The sequence below is a fragment of the Panulirus ornatus genome, chromosome 33 (genome assembly GCF_036320965.1).
Source record: "Panulirus ornatus isolate Po-2019 chromosome 33, ASM3632096v1, whole genome shotgun sequence".
Classification (NCBI taxonomy): Eukaryota; Metazoa; Arthropoda; class Malacostraca; order Decapoda; family Palinuridae; genus Panulirus; species Panulirus ornatus.
The window spans coordinates 10,975,050-10,998,530 of NC_092256.1; the positions used below are offsets into that span (position 1 = coordinate 10,975,050).

Genomic DNA, 23,481 nt, shown 5'->3' on the forward strand with positions numbered 1-23,481 from the left:
ATATATATATATATATATATATATATATATATATATATATATATATATTTTTTTTTTTTTTTTTTTCCCAAACTATTCGCCATTTCCCGCGTTAGCGAGGTAGCGTTAAGAAAAGAGGACTGGGCCATTGAGGGAATATCCTCACCTGGCCCCCTTCTCTGTTCCATCTTTTGGAAAATCAAAAAAAATTGAGAGGGGAGGATTTCCAGCCCCCCGCTTCCTCCCCTTTTAGTCGCCTTCTACGACACGCAGGGAATACGTGGGAAGTATTCTTTCTCCCCTATCCCCAGGGAATAATATATATATATATATATATATATATATATATATATATATATATATATATATATATATATATATATATATATATATTGTTACGAACGCGTGTGTTTGTGCCCACATGGTTCGTATATGTGTCTTGGTGTATCTCTGTGTATGGCGTGCCTGGGTGTAGGGAGCGGTTGCTGCCGGCTCGTATCTCACCCTCCCTGACCGTGTTGATTGCCTTAGTAATTATGTTTTGACCCAGATCTTGACCGGTCCTCTAGCATCCAAACGTTAGGTCAACGACGTCAGGTCCAACCATGGGAACTGCTACGGTGTGTCGTCACGTGCATTCGCTGCTGTCGTGGACAGAGGAACAAAGGATTTTGGATGCACGCCACATACATAGGCCGGACAATCAGTCTCTTGACCTATCAAGGGCAATTGTGTCATTGTGACCTATAGTAGAACCAGGTGGCGGGTCGAGGCGTGGCCAGCTGTTCCTGCCTTGCTGGTCATTCAGATAAAAGCTCAGACGATCGTCTGAGACCTTGATTCCTTCACCAGTCTCGCGCCCAGCAAGGTAATGTAGGCTTTCCCTGTCTCGAACTCCGTAGCCACCGCTGCCCTAGGTTGTAAGATGTTACTGTGTCAAGTCAAGCTTAACTAAGTTTAACGATGTTTACTGTGTCACGTCAGAATCTAACTAAATGTAATGCTATCGAACAAAGTGTCAACGGAAAGAGATCGCTTGGTTTGAAATCTTATTTGGAATGTTAACTCGTGTTCAATGTTAAACTCATGTTCAGTGTTAACGTAAATGATTCGTGCCTGATTTATGTGTTCACCTTGTACATTTGAATTCTTTTCATTATAAGTAATTCTAACCTTGGTGTTTGTTTTAACCCTATAACGTTAAGATAGCGTTATCCTGAGTTGTGCTATATTACAAATCTACCGTCCTTGCAAAGACGAGGACCAGTATAGTATTTGTAACATATATATGTTACTGGCGACCTTGCTATAATAAGTACTGAGTTCGTAACAATATATATATATATATATATATATATATATATATATATATATATATATATATATATATATATATATATATGCCCATATACATACATCTACATATCAACATATACACATGTACATATTCATACTTGCCTTCATCTATTCCTGTCGCTACCCCGCTACACAGGAAATAACTGATGTGTAATGCACCGAAACCACAGCTCCCTTTCCACATCCATGCCCCACAAACCTTTCCATGTTTACACAAGACGCTTCACATGCCCTGGTTAACTCCATTGACAGCACGTCCACCCCGGTATACCACATCGTTCCAATCCACTCTATTTCTTGCACGCCTCTCACCCTCCTTTATGTTCAGGCCCTCGGTCGTTCAAAATCTTTTTCACTCCATTATTCCACCTCCAATTTGGTCTAACGACGCTTCTCCTTGTTCCCTTCACCTCTGACATATATATCCTCTTCGTCAATCTTTCCTCACACATTCTCTCTATATGTCCAAACCATTTCAACACACCCTCTGCTCTCTCAGCCACACTTTTTATTTCCACACATCTCTCTTACCCTTTCATTACTTACTCGATCAAACCATATGTTGTCCTCAAGCATTTCATTTCCAACACATCCACTCTGCTCCGTATAACCCAATCTATAGCCCATGCCTCGCAACCATATAACATTGTTGGAACTATTATCCCTTCAAACATACCTATTTTTGCTCTCCAAAGTAACATTCTGTCCTTCCACACATTCTTCATTGCTCCCACAACCATCGCCCCCTCCCCACCCTGTGACTTACCTCCACTTTCATGGTTCCAGCTAAGTCACTCCCAGATATCTAAAACACTTTACTTCCTCCAATTTTTCTCCATTCATACTTACATCCCAATCAACTTGTCCCTCAACCCTGCTGAACCAAATAACATTGCTCTTATTCACATTTACTCTCAAATTTCTCCTTTCACACACTTTTCCAAACTCAGTCACCACCATCTGCAGTTTCTTACCTGAATCAGCCACCAGCGCTGTACCATCGGCGAACAACAACTGACTCACTTCCTAGTCCCTCTCCTTCACAACAGACTGCATATTCGCCTCTCTCTCCAAAACTCTTGCACTTACCTCCCTAACCACACAATCCATCAACAAATTCAACAACCATGGAGACGTCACACACCCCTGCCGCAGACCGGCATTCACTGGAAACCAATCACTCTCCTCTCTTCATACTCGCAAACATGCCTTACATCCTTGGTAAAAACTTTTCACTGCTTCTAGCAACTTACCTCCCACACCATATACTCTTAAAACTTCCACAAAGCATCTGTATCAACCATATCATATGCCGTCTCCAGATCCATAAATGCTACATATAAATCTATGTATTTCTAAGTATTTCTCACATGCATCCTTCAAAGCAAATACCTGATCCACACATCCTCTACCACTTCTGAAACCACACTGCTCCTCCCCAGTCTGATGCTCTGTACATGCCCTCACCCTCTCAATCAGCACCCTCCCGTATAACTTCCCAGGAATACTCTACAGATTTATGCCTCTGTAGTTTGAACATTCACCTTTATCCCCTTTGTCTTTGTACAATGGCACTATGCATGCATTCCACCAATCCCCAGACACTTCACCATGATCCATACATACACTGAATATCCTTACCAGCCAATCAACAACAATCGCCCCCCTTTTTTTTAGTAACTTCCACTGCAATACCATCAAACCCACTGCCTTGCTGGATTTCATCTTCCGCAAAGCTTTCACTACCTCTTCTCTGTTCACCAAACCATACTCCCTGACCCCTCTCACTTCGCACACCACCCCAATCAAAACACCCTGTATCTGCTGCTCTATCAAACACATTCAACAAACCTCAAAATACTCTTTCCATCTCCTCACTTTCATCACTAACTGTTATTACCTCTCCACTTGCCCCCCTCACCGATGTACCCATTTGTTCTCTTGTCTTACGCACGTCATTTACATCCTTCCAAAACATCTTTTGATTTCCTCTAAAATCTAATGATACTCTCTCACCCCAACTCTCATTTGCCCTCTTTTTTACGTCTTGCACCTTTCTCTTGACCTCCTGCCGCTTTCTTTTATGCATCTCCGTCATTACACTACTTCCCTGCAGGTGTCGTCCAAATGCCTCTTTTTCACTAACAACCTTACTTCATCCAATATATATATATATATATATATATATATATATATATATATATATATATATATATATATATATATCGTTATTATTATTATTATCATTATTACTATTATAATACTTTGTCGCTGTCTCCCGCGTTAGCGAGGTAGCGCAAGGAAACAGACGAAAGAATGGCCCAACCTACCCACATACATATGTACATACATAAACGTCCACACACTCACATATGCATACCTATACATGTCAACGTATATATATATATAATATATATATATATATATATATATATATATATATATATATATATATATATATATATATATATATATATACACACAAACATATACATATATACACATGTACGTAATTCATAATCTGCCCTTATTCATTTCCGTCGCCACCCCGCCACATATGAAATGAAAACCCCCTCCCCTGCATGTGCGCGAGGTAGCGTTAGGAAAAGACAACAAAGGGCACATTCGTTCACGCTCATTCTCTAGCTGCTGTCATGTATAATGCACCGAAACACAGCTCCCTTTCCACATCCAGGTCCCACAAAACTTTTCATATATATATATATATATATATATATATATATATATATATATATATATACTTTTTTATAATAGGTATTTAGGGATGGCTTCAGTCATACATTAAATAGGGTTGCAGGCCTAATGACCTTCATAGGTCGATGGCCGTAAAACCAAAAACATCAGGACACCATCGTGCTGGTCAGACGTTACTCACTTTTCGCTCTGCGGCAAGAGATTCGATTTTCACCAGCTATCTAAGCCAAATAGTAATACTCTTTGGTCTAAGCTTTGCACCATGTTTGGGACAAATGGTGGGCAGAAACATGAGATTTTGGCTAGGGAAGAAAAGATTGCATTAACAAACTACATAGACGACGACCTGCAGCTTTGAAGTAGCGATTCAGAAGCAGATGATCTACGGCCGACAACAATGGAGGTGATGAGACGGTTTTCAAGAGATGTTTAGTAAGAAGGAAAAGAAGAGGAGCAAAGTGAAGGGAGTGATGATGAGATCCAGAACGAGAGGAAGAAAAATAATGCATACGTGGAAGAAAGCAGAAAGAATAATTCAACTGGGAACCGAATGCAGCATGTAGCAGTGATGGCTTGCGCAAAAGATGCTTGTGGCATGAGAAACGTGGGAGGTGGGTTGATTAGAAAGGGTAGTGAGTGGTGGGATGAAGTAAGATTATTAGTGAAAGAGAAGAGAAAGGCATTTGGACGATTTTTGCAGGGAAAAAAATGCAAATGACTGGGAGATGTATAAAAGAAAAGAGGCAGGAGGTCAAGAGAAAGGTGCAAGAGGTGAAAAAGAGGGCAAATGAGAGTTGGGGTGCGAGAGTATCATTAAATTTTAGGGAGAATAAAAAGATGTTCTGGAAGGAGGTAAATAAAGTGCGTAAGACAAGGGAGCAAATGGGAACTTCAGTGAAGGGCGCTAATGGGGAGGTGAAAACAAGTAGTGGTGATGTGAGAAGGAGATGGAGTGAGTATTTTGAAGGTTTGTTGAATGTGTTTGATGATAGAGTGACAGATATAGGGTGTTTTGGTCGAGGTGGTGTGCAAAGTGAGAGGGGTAGGGAAAATGATTTGGTAAACAGAGAAGAGGTAGTAAAAGCTTTGCGGAAGATGAAAGCTGGCAAGGCAGGAGGTTTGGATGGTATTGCAGTGGAATTAAAAAAGGGGGTGACTGTATTGTTGACTGGATGGTAAGGTTATTTAATGTATGTATGATTCATGGTGAGGTGCCTGAGGATTGGCAGAATGCTTGCATAGTGCCATTGTACAGAGGCAAAGGGGATAAGAGTGAGTGCCCAAATTACAGAGGTATAAGTTTGTTGAGTATTCCTGGGAAATTATATGGGAGGGTATTGATTGAGAGGGTGAAGGCATGTACAGAGCATCAGATTGGGGAAGAGCAGTGTGGTTTCAGAAGTGGTAGAGGATGTGTGGATCAGGTGTTTGCTTTGAAGAATATATGTGAGAAATACTTAAAGCAAATGGATTTGTATGTAGCATTTATGGATCTGGAGAAGGAATATGATAGAGTTGACAGAGATGCTCTGTGGAAGGTATTAAGAGTATATGGTGTGGGAGGCAAGTTGTTAGAAGCAGTGAAAAGTTTTTATCAAGGATGTAAAGCATGTGTACGTGTAGGAAGAGGAAAGTGATTGGTTCTCAATGAATGTAGGTTTACGGCAGGGGTGTGTGATGTCTCCATGGTTGTTTAATTTATTTATGGCTGGGGTTGTTAGGGAGGTGAATGTAAGAGTTTTGGAAAGAGGGGCAAGTATGCAGTCTGTTGTGGATGAGAGAGCTTGGGAAGTGAGTCAGTTGTTGTTCGCTGATGATACAGCGCTGGTGGCTGATTCATGTGAGAAACTACAGAAGCTGGTGACTGAGTTTGGTAAAGTGTGTGAAAGAAGATAGTTAAGAGTAAATGTGAATAAGAGCAAGGTTATTAGGTACAGTAGTTGAGGGTCAAGTAAATTGGGAGGTAAGTTTGAAGGAGAAAAATTGGAGGAAGTAAAGTGTTTTAGATATCTGGGAGTGGATTTGGCAGCGGATGGAACCATGGAAGTGGAAGTGACTCATAGGGTGGGGGAGGGGGCGAAAGTCTTGGGAGCCTTGAAAAATGTTTGGAAGTCGAGAACATCATCTCCGAAAGCAAAAATGGGTATGTTTGAAGAAATAGTGGTTCCAACAATGTTGTATCGTTGCAAGGCGTGGGCTATGGATAGACTTGTGCGGAGGGTGGATGTGCTGGAAATGAGATGTTTGAGGACAATATGTGGTGTGAGGTGGTTTGATCGAGTAAGTAATGTAAGGGTAAGAGAGATGTGTGGAAATAAAAAGTGTGGTTGAGAGAGCAGAAGAGGGTGTTTTGAAATGGTTTGGGCACATGGAGAGAATGAGTGAGCAAAGATTGACCAAGAGGATATGTGTGTCGGAGGTGGAGGGAACGAGAAGTGGGAGACCAAATTGGAGGTGGAAAGATGGAGTGAAAAAGATTTTAAGTGATCGGGGCCTGAACATGCAGGAGGGTGAAAGGCGGGCAAGGAATAGAGTGAATTGGATCGATGTGGTATACCGGGGTCGACGTGCTGTCAATGGATTGAATCAGGGCATGTGAAGCATCTGGGGTAAACCATGGAAAATTCTGTGGGGCCTGGATGTGGGAAAGGGAGCTGTGGTTTCGGGCATTATTACATGACAGCTAGAGACTGAGTGTGAACGAATGGGGCCTTTGTTGTCTTTTCCTAGCGCTACCTCGCACACATGAGGGGGGAGGGGGATGTTATTCCACATGTGGCGATGGGAATAAATAAAGGCAGACAGTATGAATCATGTACATGTGTATATATGTCTGTGTGTGTATATATATGTGTACATTGAGATGTATAGGTATGTATATTTGCGTGTGTGGACGTGTATGTATATACATGTGTATGGGGGTGGGTTGGGCCATTTCTTTCGTCTGTTTCCTTGCGCTACCTCGCAAACGCGGGAGACAGCGACAAAGCAAAATAAATAAATAAATATGGGTCAAGGGAATAAGGTTTTGAGAGCTCAGAACCTAAACATGATGGAGGATGAAAGGCATCCACAGGAAAAAATTGGAGCAAAGTGATATAAAGGGGAAGAGGTGCTGTCACTGGACAGAAACAAGCTACTATGGGATACCATGGAAAGGTCTGTGAGGCCTGTTAGTGGATAAGGGGCTCTTTATTTTGTTGCATTACATGATAGATGGGATACCTTGGAAAGGTCTGTGTGTGGATAGTGGGCTGTTGTTTGGGTGCATTATATGGCAGCTTGAGAATGGATTTTTTTTTTTTTTTTCACTAGCTCATGAACAAAAGAAATGGCAAACTAATATGAAAGAAGTTTCATATTGTAGTACCAAAAATGAAAAATATTTTTTCATTATTTGAGACTGTGGAATACCTTGAGGCAGTTATTTTTCCTCTTTTCAAGTTGAAATAGATCCATTAACTATTAATCATCAGAAGTTTAGTAAATTAGCAAAGGACAAAATATAAATCAAGTTTTTAATATTTTTTAATAATCATTCATAATTCATATATGACATTCCATGCTTTGTGAAAAAGTTTATCCTTGTTGTCCACTATACCACAATTTTAGGGCAAAGAACATGGAAATAAAGAATCTCAATGGAATGTACCAAAATAATAATGTAACAAAAATATGAGGTATAAAAACTTTCCTGCATGTCTTAGTTCATTCAGTACCTTAATAATACTCCATATGGACATATGAAACAGAAGCCATACTTTTAAGTTCTTGTATGGGAACTAATCAGTACCAATCTACCCTTATGGATTCTAATGTACTAAAAACTCATGATGGAAGTTTTATGTGCACTTAATGATCTGCACCCCCCTTATAAAACTAATATCTCAAACAAATCATGAAGCAAAAATCTTTTTAAATTGACTCAAAATAATCTATCAAAATAAAGTCATAAAAGTAAATCCTTGAAAGTCATGCTATATACTGAATCACTCAAATAATACCATAAGCTCTTGACAAAGAAGTTGCACAATTCTTATTCTTCCTTTCCAAATACTCCCTATGATTAACCATTTGTTATGTTACTTTAACCACTTTCCTTTGCACTTCTTACTTTTCATTTATTTTATTCCTTACTTTCTTCTCCAAAGAATTTCCTAATCCATAATTTCTAGACTATTATTCAAAAACAGTTAAAATTTTCTTTTCAGTACTTTCCTTGCTCTCCTCTCCCTTACCATTTGCACTTTTCTTTTCCTCAACCTTCGCTTTCTTATCCTTTCCCTTACCCTTCTTGCTTTTCTTTCCCTTATGCTTCTTGCCTTTCTTTCCCTTACGTTTCTTGCCTCTCTTTCCCTTACGTTTCTTACCTTTCTTTCCCTTACGTTTCTTGCCTCTCTTTCCCTTACGTTTCTTGCCTTTCTTTCCCTTACGTTTCTTGCCTTTCTTTCCCTTACGTTTCTTACCTCTCTTTCCCTTCTTTGCTTTCTTTCCCTTAACCTTCTTCACTTTCTTTCCCTTACCTTTCTTTATTCCCTTTTCAGTCACTTTCTCTACCTTTTTATCTACACCTTTCTTTTTTTCAATTTTACCTTTACCTTTCTTTCTCTTTAGCTTTTTTCCTTTCTTTCCCTTACGCTTTTTACCTTTACGTTTCCTCTTAAGCTTTTTACCTTTCTTTATGTCGACCTTTTTCTCAACTCTTTCACACTTCATGACTTTCTTACACACTAGTCCTTTCTCTTCTGCACCAGTTTTCTCTCTTTTGGTAGTGACCACTATAGGTATAACCTTTTCTTTAAGCTTTCTTTCTTTCTTTGTCTTTTCCTCTGGTTGTGTAGCAACACGACGGCAAGGCCCTATATTTTTATCCCAAAACTTTATCCTTATAAGAATTTCTGTTCCATCAGCTGTAATGACATTATCTATATCTGTTGAGAACTTTATTTCAGCATCACTGTGATTTAGAGAAACCATATAATTCTCTGGTGTATCTCCTGTTCCTTGTTCCTCCTCCAACAGAAGTGACTTAAGTTCTTCTTCATGTGATACAGTTTCATTCAGATCGATACAATGATGCAGGATCTCTATCCATTTGTCTTTTCCCTGAAAATTAAACACAATTTACCTCATGATATACTCTCTACAACATACACACATGCAGTTATTTACTCAGAGGTAGTATAAAAAGGTCCACGCAGTGCTCCCTGTTTATTTAAAGATTTTGGAGGATCAACAGCTCATGAACCCTATTACGTAAGAGAGAGAGAGAGAGAGAGAGAGAGAGAGAGAGAGAGAGAGAGAGAGAGAGAGTGGGGGGTTACATGAATTCTATATTCAATTTAGAAGTGCCAAATTTTGTGATTTTAAAGAGATTTTGGAGTGAAAGCTTCTATCATTCTGTATCTCTGATGCCTGTTCCCTTCTGAAATTCCCTCAAGGTTGTGGTAACAGCAATAGAGTCTTCATAACTAGGGAAGTCCACTGTCACTTCTTGGCCTTTGGTGCCTCACCCTTAACAGGCCACTGGCAAATGGCAAGTCTGTGTTCACAGTGGTTCCTACCTATTGTTCCTACTGAATATGTTATCTACCATTCCCACCTAATGTGCAGTGCTCACAGTGGTTCCTACCTATTGATCCTACTGAATACTTCTATCTACCATTCCCAGCTAATATTTTTACCAACTATTTCTACCTAAAGCTCCAACCTACTACTTCTATCTATTGCTCCTACCATTTAGCCAAAAGGCACAGTGAGTACAGGACAACCACACAAAAATCTAGTTACGAAGAATGAGCTGTGTGAGTTAAGTGTTGTTAATTGTTATGTACAAAAAAGGAGAGATGAATGTTTCTGAACAGAATGTCAGTAGTCCACATGTGGGAGAGTCAGAAAGAAATGTCAGCTACCTAAGTCAGAGGAATGCACCTTGACAACCACTGAATACTGGCTCACTATGAAGCCATCACTAGCCCTCCAGATACTCAAACAGGCAGTGGTGATAATATACCTCCCTGGTCGCTGGCTGCTTACCAATTACTACCTACTGGTGGAAGCTTCCCAGGTTCAAATCGTTTGGAGGAGTGTTAATAACCTAAGTAAGACTATTAGTGAATGAGAAGAGAGAGGCATTTGGATGATTTTTGCAGGGAAATAATGCAAATGAGTGGGAGATGTATAAAAGAAAGAGGCAGGAAGTCAAGAGAAGGGTGGAAGAGGTGAAAAAGATGGCAAATGAGAGTTGGGGTGAGAGAGTATCATTAAATTTTAGGGAGAATAAAAACATGTTTTGGAAGAAAGTAAATAAAGTGCATAAGACAAGGGAACTAATGGGAACATCAGTGAAGGGAGCTAATGGGGAGGTGATAACAAGTAGTGGTGATGTGAGAAGATGGAGTGAATATTTTGAAGGTTTGTTGAATGTGTTTGATGACAGAGTGGCAGATATAGGGTGTTTTGATCGAGGTGGTGTGCAACGTGAGAGGGTTACGGAGAATGATTTGGTAAAGAGAGAAGAGGTTTTTACTGATAAAAGCTTTGCGGAAGATAAAAGCCAGCGGGTTTGGATGGTATAGCAGTGGAATTTACTAAAAAAGGGGGTGACTATTGTTGACTGGTTGGTAAATTTATTTAATGTATGTTTGACTCATGGTGAGGTGCCTGAGGATTGGCGGAATGCTTGCATAGTGCCATTGTACAAAGGCAAAGGAGATAAAAGTGAGTGCTCAAATTACAGAGGTATAAGTCTGTTGAGTATTCCTGGGAAACTATATGGGAGGGTATTGATTGAGAGGGTGAAGGCATGTACTGAGCATCACATTGGGGAAGAGCAGTGTGGTTTCAGAAGTGGTAGAGGTTGTGTGGATCAGGTGTTTGCTTTAAAGAATGTATGTGAGAAATACTTAGAAACGCAAATGGATTTGTATGTAGCATTTATGGATCTGGAGAAGGAATATGATAGAGTTGATAGAGATGCTCTGTGGAAGGTATTAAGAATATAAGGTGTGGGAGGCAAGTTGTTAGAAGCAGTGAAAAGTTTTTATCGAGGATGTAAGGCATGTGTATGTGTAGGAAGAGAGGAAAGTGATTGGTTCTCAGTGAATGTAGGTTTGCGGCAAGGGTGTGTGATGTCTCCATGGTTGTTTAATTTGTTTATAGATGGGGTTGTTAGGGAGATGAATGCAAGAGTTTTGGAAAGAGGGGCAAGTATGCAGTCCGTTGTGGATGAGAGAGCTTGGGAAGTGAGTGAGTTGTTCGCTGATGATACAGCGCTGGTGGCTGATTCGTGTGAGAAACTGCAGAAGCTGGTGACCGAGTTTGGTAAAATGTGTGAAAGAAGAAAGGTGAAAGTAAATGTGAATAAGAGCAAGGTTATTAGGTACAGTAGGGTTGAGAGACAAATCAATTGGGAGGTAAGTTTGAATGGAGAAAAACTGGAGGAAGTGAAGTGTTTTAGATATCTGGGAGTGGATCTGGCAGCGGATGGAACCATGGAAGCGGAAGTGAATGGGGAGGGGGCGAAAGTTCTGGGAGCGTTGAAGAATGTGTGGAAGTCGAGAACATTGTCTCGGAAAGCAAAAATGGGTATGTCTGAAGGAATAGTGGTTCCAACAATGTTATATGGTTGCGAGGCGTGGGCTATGGATAGAGTTGTGCGGAGGAGGGTGGATGTGCTGGAAATGAGATGTTTGAGGACAATATGTGGTTTGATCGAGTAAGTAATAATAGGGTAAGAGAGATATGTGGTAATAAAAAGAGTGTGGTTGAGAGGGCAGAAGAGGGTGTTTTGAAATGGTTTTGGTCACATGGAAAGAATGAGTGAGGAAAGATTGACAGAGGATATATGTGTCAGACGTGGAGGGAACGAGAAGTGGGAGACCAAATTGGAGGTGGAAAGATGGAGTGAAAAAGATTTTGAGTGATTGGGGCCTGAAAATGCAGGAGGGTGAAAGGTGTGCAAGGAATAAAGTGAATTGGAATGATGTGGTATACCGGGGTCGACGTGCTGTCAATGGATTGAATCAGGGCATGTGAAGCATCTGGGGAAAACCATGGAAAGTTCTGTGGGGCCTGGATGTGGAAAGGGAGCTGTGGCTTCGGTGCATTATTACATGACAGATAGAGACTGAGTGTAAACGAATGTGGCCTTTTCCTAGCGCTACCTTGCGCACATGAGGGGGGAGGGGGTTGTTATTTCATGTGTGGCAGGGTGGCGATGGGAATGAATAAAGGCATACAGCATGAATTATGTACATGTGTATATATGTATATGTCTGTGTGTATATATATGTATACGTTGAGATGTACAGGTATGTATATGTGCGTGTGTGGACGTGTATGTATGTGGGTTGGGCCATTCTTTTGTCTGTTTCCTTGCGCTACCTCGCCAATGCAGGAGACAGCAACAATGCAAAATAAATGAAAATAAAATATATATGCTGGAAAGAATCACAGTTTTGCGCGTGATCAAGTCCACGGGGAAAATGAAACACGATAAGTTCCCAAGTGCACTTTCGTGTAATAATCACATCAACAGGGGAGATACAAGAGAGAATATAAGTCAGTTGATATACATCGAAGAGACGAAGCTAGGACGCCATTTGGTAAACATGCGATTGTCCAAGACATACGACGAACATTCATAAACTTATCATTTTACAAATTCTATCAACAATAAAGTTATCTAATTCGTACAGACCATCACTAATATTAGGATTATAATTCTTTTTGTGTTTAATAATAGAAAATTCAGTGATATTTCTCGTGGTAATAGAGTTAGAGTTAATAAGAGTTAATAACTGAGATGGCATTACTCCAGTCAATGCAATGATCATAGTTTTTAACGTGATTAAACAAGGCATTTGATTCTTGTCCCGTTCTTATACTATATTTATGTTGCTTAAGTCTAACAGAAAGATCCTTACCAGTCTGCCCAACATAAAATTTATCACAATATCCACATGGCACTTTATAGATGCATCCAAGAGAATTTTCTGGTGAATTCCTGATTAAGATATTCTTTATAGTATTACTGTTGCTGAAGGCAACATTTACATTAAAGGGTTTAAGCAACATGGGAAGTAAAGTGAAATTATTATTGAAAGGGAAAACTAAAAGATTTTTGGTGTCAATGGGAGGTTTGGGCTCAACTCTATAAAACGATTTCTTTGCTAACTTAAGGGATTTATCAATGAAAGATTACGGTACTTTAACTTAGATCCAATAGAATATATCTTCTCAAACTCATCATCAATAAACTCTGGACTGCAAATACATAAAGCCCTAACGAACATAGACTGAAATGATGATTTAACTCTGTCATGTTAAGATGAGTAATAATGGATATATGAGCATACATTGGTAGGTTTTCTGTATATGCTAAACTTAAACTTGTTTCCTTGCCTATGGATCATGCAATCTAAAACTGGTAACATACCATTATTTTCATTTTCTACAGTAAATTTGATGGAAGGTACTAAATCGTTAAGTAAGGGGAGAAATATTTGTAAACTTTCATTTGTTGGCCAAACACAAAGATCATCATCTACATATTTAAACCAAATTGCATTAGAAGGTAAGACATCCTTTAGCAATTGTTTCAAAAAATTCATTATGAAGATTACTTAGTACAGGTGAAAGAGGATTACCCATTGCCATACCAAATTTTTGAGCATAATAATCTCCACTGAATTGAAATACACAGTCTTCTATACACAATTTCATCAGTTCAATGAAAACAGACTTTGAAACAGGTAAATGAATATCATCCAAGTCATCAAATAAATATTCTAAAAGGTCATCAACTGGAACTTTCGTGAAAAGTGAGGAAACATCAAAGCTAACTAGTTTGAAATCAAAATTAAAAGATATTGTTTAGCTTGTTGACTAAATCTACACTGTTCATGCTATTAGAATTTGATACCTTTCGTTAAAAATTATGATCATTGTATTGACTGGAGTAATGCCATCTCAGTTATTAACTCTATTACCACGAGAAATATCATTGAATCTTGTATTATCAAATACACAAAGAATAATAATCTTAATATCAGTGATGGTCTATACAAATTAGATAACTTTATTGTTGATAAGATTTCTAAAATGGTAAGTTTATGAACACTCGTTGTATGTCTTGGACAATTGCATGTTTACCAAATGGCATCCTAGCTTCGTCTTCGATGTATATCAACAGACTTATATTCTCTCTTGTGTCTCCCCTGATGTGATTATTACATGAAAGTGCACTTGAGAACTTATCGTGTTTCATTTTCCCCGTGGACTCATAGGAATATATTACTTTTATTATTATTTTGCTTTGTCCCTGTCTCCCGCGTTAGCGAGGTAGAGCAAGGAAACAGACGAAAGAATGGCCCAACCCACCCACATACACATGTATATACATACACGTCCACACACACAAATATACATACCTATACATCTCAACATATACATATATATACACACACAGACATATACATATATACACATGTACATAATTCAGTCTGCCTTTATTCATTCCCATCACCACCTCGCCACACATGAAATAACAACCCCCTCCCATATCATGTAGTGCTAGGAAAAGACAACAAAGGCCACATTCGTTCACACTCAGTGGGAGTATGTGATAGAGTGTAAGAAAATAAACTCTAGATTGATATGGGTAAAACTGAAAGTGGATGGAAAGAGATGGGTGATTATTGGTGCATATGCACCTGGGCATGAGAAGAAAGATCATGAGAGGCAAGTGTTTTGGACGCAGCTGAGTGAGTGTGTTAGTGGTTTTGATGTACGAGACTGGGTTATAGTGATGGGTGATTTGAATGCAAAGGTGAGTAATGTGGCAGTTGAGGGAATACTTGGTGTCCATGGGGTGTTCAGTGTTGTAAATGGAAATGGTGAAAAGCTTGTAGATTTATGTGCTGATAAAGGACTGGTGATTGGGAATACCTGGTTTAAAAAGAGAGATATACATAAGTATACGTATGTAAGTAGGAGAGATGGCCAGAGAGCGTTACTGGATTACTTATTAACTGACAGGCACATGAAAGAGACTTTTGGATATTAATGTGCTGAGAGGTGCAACTGGAGGGATGTCTGATCATTATCTTGTGAGGCGAAGGTGAAGATTTGTAGAGGTTTTCAGAAAAGAAGAGAGAATGTTGGGGTGAAAAGAGTGGTGAGAGTAAGTGACCTTGGAAGGAGACTTGCGTGAGTAAGTACCAGGAGAGACAGAACAAAATGGAAAAGTGTGAGAACAAAGGACGTAAGGGGAGTGGGGTAGGAATGGGATGTATTTACGGAAGCAGTGATGGCTTGCGCAAAAGATGCTTGTGGCGTGAGAAGCGTAGGAGGTGGGCAGATCAGTAAGGGTAGTGAGTGGTGGGATGAAGTAAGATTATTAGTGAAAGAGAAGAAAGAGGCATTTGGACGATTTTTGCAAAGAAATAATGCAAATGAGTGGGAGGTGTATAATAGAAAGAGGCAGGAGGTCAAGAGAAAGGTGCAAGAGGTAAAAAAGAGGGCAAATAAGAGTTGGGGTGAGAGAGTATCATTAAATTTTAGGGGGAATAAAAAGATGTTTTGGAAGGAGGTAAATAAAGCGCGTAAGAAAAGGGAACAAATGGGAACTTCAGTGAAGGGGGCTAATGTGGTGATGACAAGTAGTGGCGATGTGAGAAGGAGATGGAGAGAGTATTCTGAGGGTTTGTTGAATGTGTTTGATGAGTGACAGATATAGGGTGTTTTGGTCGAGGTGGTGTGCAAAGTGAGAGCGTTAGGGAAAATGATTTGGTAAATAGAGAAGAGGTAGTAAAAGCTTTGCAGAAGATGAAAGCCGGCAAGGCAGCGGGTTTGGATGGAATTGCAGTGGAATTTATTATAAAAGGGGGTGAGTGTATTGCTGACTGGTTGGTAAGGTTAGTTAATGTATGTATGACTGATGGTGAGGTGCCTGAGGATTGGCAGAATGCTTGCATAGTGCCATTGTACACAGACAAAGGGGATAAAAGTGAGTGCTCAAATTACAGAGGTATAAGTTTGTTGAGTATTCCTGGGAAATTATATGGGAGGGTATTGATTGAGAGGGTGAAGGCATGTACAGAGCATCAGACTGGGGAAGAACAGTGTGGTTTCAGAAGTGGTAGAGGATGTGTGGATCAGGTGTTTGCTTTGAAGAATGTATGTGAGAAATACTTAGAAAAGCAAATGGATTTGTATGTAGCATTTATGGATCTGGAGAAGGCATATGATAGAGTTGATAGAGATGCTCTGTGGAAGGTATTAAGAATATATGGTGTGGGAGGAAAGTTGTTAGAAGCAGTGAAAAGTTTTTATCGAGGATGTAAGGCATGTGTACGTGTAGGAAGAGAGGAAAGTGATTGGTTCTCAGTGAATGTAGGTTTGCGGCAGGGGTGTGTGATGTCTCCATGGTTGTTTAATTTGTTTATGGATGGGGTTGTTAGGGAGGTAAATGCAAGAGTTTTGGAAAGAGGGGCAAGTATGAAGTCTGTTGGGGATGAGAGAGCTTGGGAAGTGAGTCAGTTGTTGTTCGCTGATGATACAGCGCTGGTGGCTGATTCATGTGAGAAACTGCAGAAGCTGGTGACTGAGTTTGGTAAAGTGTATGGAAGAAAGTTAAGAGTAAATGTGAATAAGAGCAAGGTTATTAGGTACAGTAGGGTTGAGGGTCAAGTCAATTGGGAGGTGAGTTTGAATGGAGAAAAACTGGAGGAAGTGAAGTGTTTTAGATATCTGGGAGTGGATCTGGCAGCGGATGGAACCATGGAAGCGGAAGTGGATCATAGGGTGGGGGAGGGGGCGAAAATTCTGGGGGCCTTGAAGAATGTGTGGAAGTCGAGAACATTATCTCGGAAAGCAAAAATGGGTATGTTTGAAGGAATAGTGGTTCCAACAATGTTGTATGGTTGCGAGGCGTGGGCTATGGATAGAGTTGTGCGCAGGAGGATGGATGTGCTGGAAATGAGATGTTTGAGGACAATGTGTGGTGTGAGGTGGTTTGATCGAGTGAGTAACGTAAGGGTAAGAGAGATGTGTGGAAATAAAAAGAACGTGGTTGAGAGAGCAGAAGAGGGTGTTTTGAAGTGGTTTTGGGCACATGGAGAGGATGAGTGAGGAAAGATTGACCAAGAGGATATATGTGTCGGAGGTGGAGGGAGCAAGGAGAAGAGGGAGACCAAATTGGAGGTGGAAAGATGGAGTGAAAAAGATTTTGTGTGATCGGGGCTTGAACATGCAGGAGGGTGAAAGGAGGGCAAGGAATAGAGTGAGTTGGAGCGATGTGGTATACCGGGGTTGACGTGCTGTCGGTGGATTGAATCAGGGCATGTGAAGCGTCTGGGGTAAACCATGGAAAGCTGTGTAGGTATGTATATTTGCGTGTGTGGACGTATGTATATACATGTGTATGGGGGGGGGGCCATTTCTTTCGTCTGTTTCCTTGCGCTACCTCGCAAACGCGGGAGACAGCGACAAAGTATAAAAAAAAAAAAAAAAAAAAAAAAAAAAAAAAAAAAAAAAATATATATATATATATATATATATATATAATATGCGTAAGTGTGTAAGACAAGGGAGCAAATGGGAACTTCAGTGAAGGGGGGTAATGGGGAGGTGATAACAAGTAGTGGTGATGTGAGAAGGAGATGGAGTAAGTGGTTTCAGAAGTGGTAGAGAATGTGTGGATCAGGTGTTTGCTTTGAAGAATGTGAGAAATACTTGGAAAAGCAAATGGATTTGTATGTAGCTTTTATGGATCTGGAGAAGGCATATGATAGAGTTGATAGAGATGCTCTGTGGAAGGTATTAAGAATATATGGTGTGGGAGGCAAGTTGTTAGAAGCAGTGAAAAGTTTTTATCGAGGATGTAAGGCATGTGTACGTGTAGGAAGAGAGGAAAGTGATTGGTTCTTAGTGAATGTAGGTTTGCGGCAGGGGTGTGTGGTGTCTACATGGTTGTTTAATTTGTTTACGGATGGGGTTGTTAGAGAGGTGAATGCAAGAGTTTTGGAAAGAGGGGCAAGTATGCAGTCTGTTGTGGATGAGAGAGCTTGGGAAGTGAGTCAGTTGTTGTTCGCTGATACAGTGCTGGTGGCTGATTCATGTGAGAAACTGCAGAAGCTGGTGACTGAGTTTGGTAAAGTGTGTGAAAGAAGAAAGTTAAGAGTAAATGTGAATAAGAGCAAAGTTATTGGGTACAGTAGGGTTGTGGGTCAAGTCAATTGGGAGGTAAGTTTGAATTGAGAAAAACTGGAGGAAGTAAAGTGTTTTAGATATCTGGGAGTGGATCTGGCAGCGGATGGAACCATGGAAGCGGAAGTGAATCATAGGGTGGGGGAGGGGGCGAAAATTCTGGGAGCCTTGAAGAATGTTTGGAAGTCGAGAACATTATCTCGGAAAGCAAAAATGGGTATGTTTGAAGGGATAGTGGTTCCAATAATGTTGTATGGTTTCGAGGCGAGGCTATGGATAGAGTTGTGCGGAGGAGGGTGGATGTGCTGGAAATCAGATGTTTGAGGACAATATGTGGTGTGAGGTGGTTCGATCGAGTAAGTAATGTAAGGGTAAGAGAGATGTGTGGAAATAAAAAGTGTGTGGTTGAGAGAGCAGAAGAGGGTGTTTTGAAATGGTTCGGGCACATGGAGAGAATGAGTGAGGAATGATTGACCAAGAGGATATATGTGTCAAAGGTGGAGGGAACGAGAAGTGGGAGACCAAATTGGAGGTGGAAAGATGGAGTGAAAAAGATTTTGTGTGATCCGGACCTGAACATGCAGGAGGGTGAAAGGAGGGCAAGGAATAGAGTGAATTGGATCGATGTGGTATACCGGGGTTGACGTGCTGTCGGTGGATTGAATCAGGGCATGTGAAGCGTCTGGGGTAAACCATGGAAAGCTGTGTAGGTATGTATATTTGCGTGTGTGGACGTATGTATATACATGTGTATGGGGGTGGGTTGGGCCATTTCTTTTGTCTGTTTCCTTGCGCTACCTCGCAAACGCAGGAGACAGCGGAAAAAAAAAAAAAAAAAAAAAAAAAAAAAAACATACATATATATATATATATATATATATATATATATATATATATATATATATATATATATATAATAAAAAATCAAAGGACTCTCCAGTATTGACCAATAGTAAGAATAAGAAAAGATGTTCTATGAAACAGTTAAGTCACCAGCACTGTAGTAAGGCTACTGGTTGTGAATTAAGAATGGGTGGAGATACTGTTTGAAAAATTTAAAAAGCATTACTGTATTGAGTTTCAAGGCCAACAGTGAAATCTTTTAAGTCATGAGCCAGATTAAGTTATAAGTTAAAAAAACATTTTCATAACGAGCAAACCTCAGGTACAATTCAAAGCAGAGTTACTGGTTTCATGTAATGTAACTCTTTTGGTGGAAAAATGCAAAGTATAGTTTGATGCATTTTCCCTAACCAATGATTAAATCTAAGGTCAAATCTTCAAGTCATAAGCAAGGGAAAGCTCTAAATTAATCCTTTTAAGAATAGGTATAACTTAGAAAATTCCGAAGTAGATTTCCTGGCCTTATCCCATTTAGTTCTTTACATACTGGAAAACAATTACTTGAAATATACAGTTTGATGTATCTGACCTGACCTTTGCCACTCTGGTTAAATGGATCTTCACTGAACTAGGGTGTGACCCTTGAAGAAGCACAAAACAATACCTTTGTTTCTGTCATGCTACAAAAGCGACGTAGGAATTAGAATGTTTAATGAAAAATATGCTTGTGTATAGTCTCACCTGTATCTCCTTGAAAAGTTCTGATGTTCTTACACAGCTAGCCAAACATCCTGGGATGAGATGTCGATATTCATGAAGTTGCTTGAAGCAGGCTGTGGAAAATATTAGTGGGATAGAATGTTTACAAGACCAACAATGTAAAATTACAGATAATCAAAGAGCATCCAAGTGATATATTCTACATCTAAGGGCATTTAGTTCATTGGGGTCATCTAATTTCTAACTCTGCAAAATTGCTTATTAATAATTTTTGTATGGACAAGAGGAAAGGTAGAAGCAGCAGTAAAAAAAAAAAAAAAAAAAAAAAAAAAAAAAAAAAAAAAAAAAATCTTAAGACTGTTCAGCAATTCATTAGCAGGAACACAAGATGAAGTAATTAGTTAAAGAAGTGAAGAAACTCATGGTCCACCTCCCTAGAAGATTCCTCATCCTTTACTCCTACATCCAAGGGCAGACCTTCCACTCCTCCAGAAACAACTAGCTTTGGAGACCATCACAAGAGTGTCTTCCTCACTTCCTGCCGCGCACCATCTCTACTTTGACAATTCGCTGCAAGCAGATGGGAGCGCAGGATTCGCTGTCAACTCATCCGATGTGGACCCACCAGAGGGATGATGGGTCAGCCGCAGACTGCTGAACTCATCTAGCTACAGGGACTCCTGCATGCAGTTAATTTCCTTTCTCAGCAAAGACTGAATGGTATAATTATCTGTGACTCTCAGTCTGCCCTTCAAGCTATCTCATCTCCAAAACCCACTTGCTACCACTTGGTTCAATAAATCTTACATCTCTTAGTTTCAGCTTATGAAAATTTTCTTATACAATTTTTTGTGGATTCCTTCATATACTGGCATTGCAGCCAATGACACTGTTGAACTCCTCACAAATAATGCCTGTAGATTGCCGCCATCTGATAATGATACATCCTCCCTCCTTTGCAACAAAAAGAAAATATATTTACCAACTCTTCTCCCTGCAATCCATTGCAGGAATGCTAAGCGGACCGAGTGTGTGTCCACTCAACACTACGACCACTTTCGTTGATCTCCTCCCAAGTTTCGTCAACAAGGACTTTTGATTCGCAGGCACAATATTGTGGCTGCTCAACTTCGACAAGGATACGGCCTGTCTGGCAAGACTCTGAAGCATGGGACGTGCCTCATTTTTCCAACTGCAAACTGTGTGACCGTACCAATGAAAAAAAACCTTCAGCATTGCTGCCCTGAGTGTTCCTCAGTTGGGTTCCTACTGCCTCAGGGACAGTCTGACTAATATATGTAATTTTCTACTTGTAGGCAATCATTTGGATATCATTCTCATGCGACATCCACACTTTGGTGGATGCCAACTCCTTTATTATAAACTCTAATATATCTATGTAACTAAACAGCATACCCTGCTAGACACGAGTTCCTCTGTATATAATGCTTGGCCATATGGCCCTGTTACTAGGGATGTTGCCCCTTGGGCATAATAAATTCATTAAAACAATATTTATTATATTATACTTTGTTGCTGTCTCCCGTGTTAGCGAGGTAGCGCAAGGAAACAGACGAAAGAATGGCCCAACCCACCCACATACACATCCGCACACAGCACATATCTATACATCTCAACGTATACACATATATACACACGCACACATATACATATATACACATGTACATACTGTCTGCCCTTATTCATTCCCGTCGCCACCCCACCACACATGAAATGAAAACCCCCTCCCCCGTATGTGAGCGAGGTAGCGCTAGGAAAAGACAACAAAGGTCACATTTGTTCACACTCAGTCTCTAGCTGTCATGTATAATACACCGAAACCACTGCTCCCTTTCCACATCCAGGCCCCATAAAACTTTCCATGGTTTACCCCAGACGCTTCACATGCCCTTGTTCAATCAATTGACAGCACGTCGACCCCGGTATACCACATCATTCCAATTCACTCTATTCCTTGCATGCCTTTCACCCTCCTGCATGTTCAGGCCCCTATCACTCAAAATCTTTTTCACTACATCTTTCCACCTCCAATTTGGTCTCCCACTTCTCGTTCCCTTCACCTCTGACACATATATCCTTTGTCAATCTTTCCTCATTCATTCTCTCCATGTGACTGAACCATTTCAAAACACCCTCTTCTGCTCTCTCAACCACACTCTTTTTATTACCACACATCTCTCTTACCTTTTATCATGTGTACATTTTTCATTAAAACAAATGTACACATATATTTATATGTCCCTTTTCTGAACCAGGTATTCCCAATATCAGTCCTTTTTCAGCAAACAATTTTAAAGCAGTTCACCATTTCTACTCACCTCACTGAATAAGTTATGCCCAAGTGTTATACCCTCAGTTACCACATTATTCAGTTTCACATTTAAATTGACCATCACCAAAACTGATCTCTTGCATCAAAACTGCTGACAAACCAACTCAGATGCTCCTAAAAACTTGCTTCCATTAATCTTCCTTCTCATGGAAAGGTCCATAAGCACTAATAATCACCCAAGCTATCTCTGATGCCTGTTCCCACCTGGCAATAAAGTCTCCATAACTAGTGAACAACAGTACTGCTTCTTAGCCTTTAGTGCCTCACCTTTAATAAACCACTGGCAAAGGGAAACTCTTGTGCAGTGTTTGTAGAGGCTCCTACCTGATGTTCCTACTGACTATTTCTACCTAAAGATCTGCCTAATGTTTCTAATTATTGCTTCTGCCATGTTGCCAAAAGGCAGAGCTAGCACACAGAGCTCACCAGGGGAAAATCTAGAGTTACAAAGAATGAGTTATGTGAGTTAGATGTTGTCAAATAATAGCAAATGTCTGTCTGGGCTTTGGGTTCAGCTGTGTGGCTGCATGAACCTAATCATACTCCCATATGCAAATAAGAAATTTTGTCATATTCATCGCAGATTTTTGGATGTCCATATTTTACATATTCACAAAGTTCTCTTGTAATTTTCTCTGGCATGGAAACGTCCAATATGGTGCTTTCATACACATTATGGGTTAATTATATTCATGTTCATCAAAAATATGCAAAAATTTATATTTTTGAAAATCTTTCTATTCTAAATTTACCTTTCTATAAAGTTTTGTATTTTTTCTTTATTCTTTAAATATTTTTGCATCAGAAAAGAAGCAGTTTTTAGCAAAAATGTGGATTAAAAAAAAAAAAAAAAAAAAAAAAAAAAAAAAAAAAAAAAAAAAATTCTAAGCATACTAAAACAAAAGATATCAAATTACTATGTAAAACTAAGACTCCAATTTTAACATCAAATAATAATTGTTGAAATGGGGTCATGAACAAAAATGGCATATATTTTTGAATTTCTAGCTGCTACAAAAGAAAAATTGTGGTGAACAAGATTCATTTGCGATTCCGTTTGCACCATCCAGGACTTTTCAAAGGGAATCTAGAAAAATGGTATTCTATGCTTTATTGCCTTACATCCTGTATGATGGTGCCTCTGTTTTCTTCACATCATTTTTGTTCCTATCAACCTTTGCCTTCATTCCTGTTTTTATTTCTAACAGTTTCCTCACTCATCTGTATTAGCTTTTGTCTTTTATCTAATCAACATTTTCTTCACAATTCTGTTGCATACTGTATATTAAATATCACTTTCTTGA

At 39.6% G+C, this 23,481-nt stretch overlaps 1 protein-coding gene across 2 annotated transcripts in view; it reads right to left on the minus strand.

The window, feature by feature from the left end:
- Positions 1-7,565: 7,565 nt before the first annotated feature.
- LOC139759457 (uncharacterized) overlaps positions 7,566-23,481 on the minus strand; it is a 28,691-nt gene continuing 12,775 nt past the window's right edge. For both annotated transcript variants that reach the window (XM_071681608.1, XM_071681607.1), the window contains exons 3-4: positions 19,846-19,937; positions 7,566-9,156 (exon numbers count right to left, since the gene is read on the minus strand). In XM_071681608.1, the coding sequence (XP_071537709.1) occupies positions 8,230-9,156; positions 19,846-19,937 (1,019 nt within the window). In that variant the 3' untranslated portion in view covers positions 7,566-8,229. The remainder of the gene's footprint in view (positions 9,157-19,845; positions 19,938-23,481) is intronic.